This window comes from Neofelis nebulosa, chromosome 5 (assembly GCF_028018385.1).
Source record: "Neofelis nebulosa isolate mNeoNeb1 chromosome 5, mNeoNeb1.pri, whole genome shotgun sequence".
NCBI classification, from domain to species: Eukaryota; Metazoa; Chordata; class Mammalia; order Carnivora; family Felidae; genus Neofelis; species Neofelis nebulosa.
Window position 1 is genome coordinate 18,656,651 of NC_080786.1, and position 8,777 is coordinate 18,665,427.

The 8,777-nt window shown below is 47.3% G+C and overlaps 1 protein-coding gene across 2 annotated transcripts in view; it reads right to left on the reverse strand.

Annotated features, from left to right (window-relative positions):
* The window catches only part of UBE2E1 (ubiquitin conjugating enzyme E2 E1), an 82,289-nt gene extending 73,532 nt beyond the window's left edge, over positions 1-8,757 (reverse strand). Inside the window, exons 1-3 of one of the 2 annotated variants that reach the window (XM_058729753.1) lie at positions 8,575-8,752; positions 7,256-7,440; positions 3,106-3,156 (exon numbers count right to left, since the gene is read on the reverse strand). In XM_058729753.1, the coding sequence (XP_058585736.1) occupies positions 3,106-3,156; positions 7,256-7,407 (203 nt within the window). In that variant the 5' untranslated portion in view covers positions 7,408-7,440; positions 8,575-8,752. Of the gene's footprint in view, positions 1-3,105; positions 3,157-7,255; positions 7,441-8,574 lie in introns of both variants that reach the window. The other variant, XM_058729754.1, reaches the window with a different exon arrangement.
* Positions 8,758-8,777: the final 20 nt, after the last annotated feature.

The window sequence follows — 8,777 nt, forward strand, 5'->3', positions numbered from 1 at the left end:
TTTAAGTTCAGTAACTTTGAAGTTTGCCAAGTAAAGTGCTAAAAATTACTGGAATGCAAGCAGTGCACCTTCAAGGGAAGCAATTCTTCCACTGATCTCAATACACAGTTGATTATTGCAGAGATTACTTTCTGCCACTGCTATATTTTAATAAATATGGTTTAAATTTAAAACCACAGGCTGAATACTGACTGAAGAAAGGGAGTCCTATAAAGGATTAATATACAAGATACATCAATTGAGGAGTGCCTGGGTGGCTCGGTCAGTTAAGCATCTGGTTAAGATCTGATTCTTGATTTCGGCTCAGATCACGATCTCACAGTTTGTGAGTTCCAGCCCTGCATCAGGCTCTGCTGTCAGCACAAAGCCTGCTTCGGATCCTCCGCCCCTCTGTCTTCTCTGCCCCTCACTCACACATTAATTGAAAGTCAATTGTTTAACTCACTCAAAATATAATTTATAGTTGATGAAACCACAATTTCAGAAGAACCAAGCTATTGAGCTCTCATGCTGAGAGTAATTATTGGAAAAATTTATTAAAAATAAACACATGTTGGGGCGCCTGGGTGGCGCAGTCGGTTGAGCGTCCGACTTCAGCCAGGTCACGATCTCGTGGTCCATGAGTTCGAGCCCCGCGTCAGGCTCTGGGCTGATGGCTCGGAGCCTGGAGCCTGTTTCCGATTCTGTGTCTCCCTCTCTCTCTGCCCCTCCCCCGTTCATGCTCTGTCTCTCTCTGTCCCAAAAATAAATAAAAAACGTTGAAAAAAAAATTAAAAAAAAATAAATAAATAAACACATGCATTCAAGGTCATTTAATTCACGTATTTTTAACTTCAAAAAGTATCCCCAAACTAAATTATCATTTTCCATCTCAAATAATGTACATTAAAATATTAAATACTTCAATCCCATAAGGTACCAACACAAAAACAAAACCAAATTTATTTCAAGTAGCTGAATATTGAGACTACTGTGTAACATTTAGTCACTAACTCTAGTAAGCCAAGACAAAGGAAAAACTGTAATTCATATAACAGAAGCAGCCACTCTAAAAAAGTTTTTCAGGAAATAAAGCCACCTTTATTCTTAAAAGTCAACATAATATACATTCTCTCACAAATTAAAGTTGCCGGTGTTTTCTATGAAATTCAGCAATTTTTTTTTCATAAAACAGTCATCCAGTTTGGTGCTTCACCAGAGTACCCGCAACACTCACAGGTTTCACCCTAAAGGGGTAATTAGGGTGGTTTCTAAGGATAAAAGTTCTACATGTTCAGCAGCACAAATCACACAGAACTCAGCTAAAATGGTGTGAAACTAAAGTATATCTATCTTATGTTTTAAAAGTTATTAATCCCACGAAAACCCTCAAATTGCTTACAAAGCCATTGTTTGTTTTTTAACAATTTTAATCTTTATTTTTGAGAGAAAGACAGACAGACCACTAGCAGGGAAGGAACAGAAAGAGAGGGACACACAGAATCCGAAGCAGTCTCCAGGCTCCAAGCTGTCAGCACAGAGCCCGACACGACTCTCGAACCCACGAACCGTGAGATCACGACCTGGGTCTCAGCTTAACCGACTAAGCCACCCAGGCGCCCCAGAAATCCATATGTTTTGATAAATGTTATTAGTTTTGAAATCATGCTTTAAAAACCTTGTAATTTCATCAGCTAAAGTCGTCTGAACTCACAAGAAACACACACACTTGGAAGAGACATGATACCAAACAGGAGCAGTAACCACAACAGCACACACCTACCATGGGGAATGCCCAAGGATTCAACACAACCAACCAAAGGGAACCTTAGGCTTCAATCTGAACGAGTCCACTAAAATAAAAAGATGTCACAGCCCTAACCCTTACCCATTTCTCCACTTTCTCAACAGTGTGAAAAGATTCTTAAAAGCCATGAGAGAAAGTGTTAAGAATAATTAAGTAGTTCAGTTACAAACAGTTTAAGAGTCACGACTTTCTTTACTAACAGGACAAAATTTTACCAAATATCCCACACCTGACCAACATTAAGAACATATACAACCAAAATGCCAATATTAAAGTTTCCATTAACCATACATTAGAAAGTTCAGCATTAATAAGCAAAACATTACATTTAGTTTTCAACTTGATATCTCCACATACTTCTTTTAAACTGTGTGTGGCCACTGAATATTTTCTTGTTGGTAACTTCTTCTACTTCTACCTTTAAGTTTAGAACACTGCTGAAATGTCACATCCTATTCCAGTACTAATCCTGAGAACTGAGAATTAGATTGCTATACTTAATTTTTTAAACTATGGGAGTAATAGAATTGAATTAATCCCCCTTAAATACATGACTCTACTACAACATATAGTAAGTCCTTCCTCAAGTCACTGTTGATTTAATAAAATTCAAGTCTTCCACCTTGCCTCAACAGTATCACAATGGCTATTCTAAATAAAATGAAGTGACTAACAAGGCTCTGAAAAGCTGGTATCAAATTGTTTCCAAACTGAAACACACATATGTATACAGTCTGAAGCAATTTTGAGAAAAAACACCCCTACCAAAGAGTTAAATCTATCAAATTTTTTAAAAAACCTTTTTAATCAAAGCCGCAAATTATTTCCTGGTCTGCCAAAGTCCAACACAAAATTTGTATATACAATGAAATAAGTTTGGGGATCCACTGTGAGATTTAACTCTATGCTATATTAGCTTAATAGAGAGCTTGAATAACAGATTGCGACAACAAAGCAATTTTCTAAAACAAAATGTACCTGAGTATCTAAAAAGGTTTTACATCATCCTTAATGACATATCCAAAATCCACCATTAGGCAAAAGTACATCTTTAAATTCATTTTACAGTTCTGTTTTATATATGTAAAAGCGTTCACGCCAGATAAATCCATTACTTCTCTTCAGCATAGCCCTGAAACTGTCAGAGACTCATCAAAACATTACTCTCAGGTTAATCAATTTCAGCGGTTACTTGATGGTAGCACCAAAATAAGCATTAACCAAAAAATAAAAGCAGAAATTTTTAATAACAAAAAGAAAACTCCCAAGATAAAGATTAGAAGAATTTTAAAAAGAAAAAAATGTGAAAGGAAGCTCACCTGCAGTTAGGTGGAGGGTCTAAAGTGATGTCTGCCAGTTCCTTCTGAATCCTGGAGTCAGGGAAGTGAGAGAGAAACACAAGAAACATGAAGGCGTTGGTAGCCTCCCACTGGTCATGCACAGGTCTGGCAGATAACTGGGTTGTGTTCTAACTGCCTGCCATGATAACTGGGTTCTACCGAGGGAGGAGGAAAGTACACATCAAAAGCTTCAGGTCCGTAGTTTAGAAAAAACTTTTTTCCCACCGCAGTGAGCTGGCGGTCCGGGGTCTCTTGTGATCATCTAAAATGTTTCGGTTCCAGTCTTGCCTCGCACACTAAAGCAGTTATTTTTCTCGGGGTTTTCCATTTAGGAAATAATTGTAAAGCTTCTCACTCGCCGACTCGTTTTCTAAGTTGCATTAGAATGTGCCGGGACACATTCACTTCTGCGCTGCATGTCTTCTCCCCTGGACCGACAAACGCAAGCCGCCGCGCGGGTGGGAAGGGCTCGCCCCCGCCCGCCCGTCTCCCCCCGCCCCCCCCCCTCCCCGGTCTCTGCCCGGGTCACCCAGGCACCTCGAGCGCCCTCCGGCCCGCCCTGGCAGGGCGCCCCCGCCAGGCCGCCCCGCGTTCTCAGTGACGAAGCCAACATGGCCGCTCCCCGCGAGGCCCCTCGGGCCCTGACTGACCTGCCCCGCGTCGCGGGGTGCCGGCGCGGCGCAGGCCGTGCGCCACAAGGCCGCCCTCTCCGCTGGGCCGCCCCGGGCCGCCGCCCCCCGGGCTTCCCGCCCCTAGTCCCCGCGCGCCCGACGACTCGGGCGGCGCACCCCAGCCCAGCGGGTGAAGTTGCGGGCCAGGGGTGGGGAGAGCCCGCGCCGGGGCTCTCCGCGACTCCCTGGCTCGCCTCCACCGCGTCCCGGGATCTCCAGCCCCGACGCCGCGCGCGCAGCCTAGGGCGCTAACACCCCCGCCGACCCCTCCAGCTAGGCCAGACACCAGCAGCCGGCCCGCACAGGTGCACCCGGCCTCTGTCCCGCACACCGCTCGGTCTCTCGGCTCCCCCTTTCCGGACCTGCTTTTTCCCGGACATCCTCTAATTTTCCTTAGGTCTGTCCCCTTCCTTCTCTTCCTTCTCCATCCCACCACGGACACGGAACCCGGGACCCCTCCGCCCCCCCCCCCCTTCTATCTCCTCACCAACCCACGACTTCACAAAGAGCCCCATCCCCCACTCCTAGGCCGACGCCACCAGGCAGTTCACACCAAGCCCTGGCCTTTGTCTTCTGCTTACCTAGGTGCTTAGAGCATCAATTAATACGACAAAGTTTGAGGCCTTTAAGTGTCTTCCATCTACTAAATGGTGCCTTCTATTTTTATAACCTTTCTTGCTCCTATCACGTAAAACCCTAAAGGGCTATGTTACAACTTAAGAATCACACGGAGGCAGCACAGTAATAAAAAACTAAACACACATTCTAAAGGCGATCAGAAATCGCAATGAATAACTTTTCTCTTTCCAAAGGTTTTCTGAGCTGGCTAGATGCAATGGAGAATAGGTTTTAGAAGGTAGTGTTTTTTCCAAGTGTAAGTAAAGAGAAATTAAGGGTGGTGATTGGGGAAGTTCTTTAAACCTTCCTATTGGAGGACATTTCCTGTCCCCTACAAATCTGGTCAGTTTTAGGAAGCTGTTTGCTCACTGTCTTTAGGGACATCTACTTATCTGCGTCCTGCTAAATTCTTTTGCTACCAGTAAGCATTTCAGTTCTGAGACCTTCCCAAACACCCCTACTGTTTGACTCGTTGTATGTTAGACTAAAACTTTGAAATTCCAGTTTCCTGATTCTTTATCTGCGTCTATTGAAATGACTGTATGTTAAGACCTAGGTATATAGGCAAAAATAACCTCCACCTGAGCACAACTTGTATAAAAATACTTACTGACCTCACTTCTCCTTGTCAATACCAACTCTACCATAAAATATTTACTGAATAGTTACTTCTTTAATACCTAAAAAGCATAATACCAACAGCTTTACCAATTCACCCCCGCAACAAACATTTGCACCATTTCCAGAATTACTGGCACAAGATTTGTGAAGTAACTCATATATGTTCCACAGAATAATTCTTGTCCAGACCACTCTCAGTGGGGGCATTTCCTCTACCTGTGGACTAGAAACGAAACCACTTTCCATCAAATATGTAGTTAAGTAACTTTACGTCTGCCAATTCAGGCTTCTTTTTTATTCTATCTCCTGCTATAGTGCCCCTTCCAAGTCCACAGGCAACACTCACCTTCCAAGTCAATGTATTTCACAGAGCAGCTTCTACAGGGTCCTACTAACATTAATTTCCCCCTTATTTTTTCCTGGATACACTGTTCCTCTCCATTTTTTGCCTGTACTATTAATCTTAGCTCTGCTTTAACACTCCTTCAGCAAGATGTCCAGGGAGCTAAAATTGATGTTAACTTTACAGGTAAAATAACCCTTTGTAGCTTTTCACCTTTTTTTTTTTTTTTAACACCTACTATCTCTTTCCCAGGCAATTCCAAAAAACTTAACTTACTTAGAATAAATGGACAAGTTGTGTCTAATGAAAAATACACCTCAGTAATCTGCTGACACAAAGGAGGCTATTTTTTATCTGACACCTGTGCTTTTACCCCCAAATATATTCATGTGTGCCAGGGATATCCTGGTGCACAAAAAATACTAATGACCTAAAGCAAATATCCTGCCTTAGGTCAGGTCAAAAGCTGCTCCAGCATGGATCAGGGAGCACAGCTACTGCAGATGGGGGTGGAAAGGGGTAGGAAGTTGGGGAGATTAAGGAAAGCCCCATCTAAAGTGGGCAGGGTAGATGACAGGTTCTGGGAGAACCAGCACGGGCTCATCAATGAGGGCCAGTTAGAACTCCTGGGAAGCTGACCTGCACTCAAACCACCACTCTGAAAATAAGAACAATCCTGCTAAGGCAATTTTGCCATTTAACCCTAGACCTCTACACTATTTAAGCTAAAATCACTCTTTCACCCTCCCCCCCATGATTAGGTCACCAAAGCACTTCACCAACTTTTCAGATTTCTGGGAGAAAGAGCAAACTTTCAAACTCTGAGTTCCATAGGCTCACTACTCAGTGGAGACATCTAAAGACTCATATTCCATTTTATTTTACATTCATTTAAGAAAGATACCCCTATTTAACCCACCATTTGTATTCCTTACTATCTTTCTGGTTTGCCACTTTAAAGTTTAATGACTGTCCACCTGAGAGCAGCAGGATTTATGAAAGGGCACACGGGTTCCCAGGAATATGCTATAGATTATTTTAAGGGTCATGGGGATCAGAGAATATTATTGAAGGATGCTCGAGGTAAAAAAGTAGCTTCTTCTAGAGACATAAGAGGAAAAGAGTAAAGAAGAGTCACTGGTTGACTTCAGCTTGGAAAAAGAACCAAAGATTTTTACAGCATAAGAGAGGAAATAGCATGGAAAAAAATGAGTCTCCCTAAAATCTGGCAAATTGGAAGTTTTAGAAGAGAAAAAAAAATCCCCCAAATAACCTAGAATACCCATTTTACATCATTTATTGCCTCAACTCTCCCAATCAGAAGAACCTCTTTAAATTCCATCTGAAAACATCTGTCTCCACCTATTAAATTTTTTACTCCATTAATAGGAATTATTTATTCCTTATGCAGTTTGTGAAGAAAGCTCTACTCAAAAAAAGATCATACGTGCAACAGGTGAGGAGACAAGATGGTAATAGAATTCATTTTGATAGAATCGTCCGGGCAAGTATTAGTAATTAAGTAGGATGACAGCCTTGACAAGGGTCACAAGCTAGTGATTAACAGGACAAGTAATCTGAAATCAGATTTGGGGGTCACTAATAAAAGTAACAAGGATTCTTACAAACTTCAGCCAGAAATGGGAGAGGCAAGCCACAACAGCTGCACGTGGACAACGATTAAAAGAAAAAAAAAAAAAACAAACAGAAGCAATAGAGTAAAATAATTAAAACTTCCAAGACCCTTTTTTCATTTTTAAGAACACACAAACCATGAGGAGCATTCAAGCGACCCCTCATTGGGAGACAGACCAATTGCAGCAAGAGGCAGTTCGGAAAATAGGAAGCCTAGGGGGATGGGGGTGGAGTACGGTACCTCTTGGCGCTGGTAGAGAGGAGTTTGGAGTTTTTGCTCATGCTGACTTTACTCTCCTTCTTCTTGGGGGTGTTTGTTTCTTTCTCGGTTTGCTGGTTAGAGGACGAAGATGAGGAGGAGCTGGTGCTGGCCCTCGAATCGTCATCCGACATAGCGAACCCCCCACCCCACCCCGCAAACAGCCCCTGCAAGGGGAGGGAAACAAAACAGAAACACACAAACCATGCAGTCAGTATAAATAAGGAAATCGGGTGCTGTCAGGAGGGCTTCGGCCAGGGGTGCACCCGGCTGCCCACCGCCCTCCACTCGTTTCTCAAAGTCTACAGGCCCATTAAGGCTTTTGCAAATCGGACGCGGCTTGTTTATTTTTGGCCCCAAGTGGGGGACGCGGTGGGAAAACGGTCCGGAGCAAGGCGAGCGGCCCCTCCCGCGCCCCCCGGGGCTCCCCTCGGGGCTGGGAGGGGAGATGCCGAGCAGCCGGAGGAGGGCAGGGCGGGGGCGCGGAGAGCCTCGGCGGGGCAAGGAGGGAAGGTCCCGGCGGTGTGCCGGCCTCGGGGCTGTTTCTGTCGGCTTTTCGGGGGTCGCGGAGGGCGGGTGGCCAAAGCGAGACAGCGGGGGCCAGGAGTGGAGTTCGGCGAGATCGGGAAGAGAGGAGGGGCGGAGAAGAGTAAGAGAGGAAGCCGAAACGGGGGGACGGAGGCGGGGAGCGGGTGCCCGGTGGGGGAAGGGAGAGGCCGGCGGGGGGGCAGGGACGACGAGGCCCGAGGCCCCCCGGCGCCGCGCCCCGACGCCTCTCCCCGAAGGCCGGTGTCTCGGCCGCCCGGCTCGGGCTGAGGGGCTGGGGCGGGGGTCCCGAGCACACGCCCGACTGCCACCCCTGGTGGGGGTGGGGCGAGGGTGCGAGGGGGGGGCTCGGCCTCCACAGCGGAGGAATAACAATGGGCCCTTCCGCCCCGGAGGGGTTAATCCCCGCGGGCCCCCGCCCCTGGGGAAAACGGGGCTCCCCCGCCTCCCCCTCCCCCGCTCCCGGCCCCCTCAGCGGCCAGTGGGGGGCTCCCAGGGCAGCGCTGACAGTTCGAGCCACAATGCCCCCCCCCACCCCCGACGCGGGCGGCCCCCGCACCCCACGCGGCCCGGGGTCCCTACCCATCCCCCGCGGGCGGGCCCCGGACCCCTGGGGCTCCTCGGCCCCTCTCCGCCCCCCCTCAGCCCCGTGCCCGGCGGTCCGGGCGGAGCGGGTCCGGGGAGGCGGCGAGGGGTGTCCCCGAGGCCCGGCGACGCGGCCGGGGGGCGGCGGGAGGCGGGGGGGATCCCCGTACCTCTCTTTGTGTCTGGCTCCTCCGTGCCGCCGCGGCGGCTGCTGCTGCGGCTGCGGCTGGGCCTGGCCACTCGTGTCTCTCTCTCGCTGGGAGAGAAGCGGAAGTGCAGCAACAGCAACTATTAAACAGGCAATGGCTTCCCCCAGCCACACACGCTCGCACACACTCCTCCTCCTCCTCCTTCTCCTCCTCCTCCTCCTCGC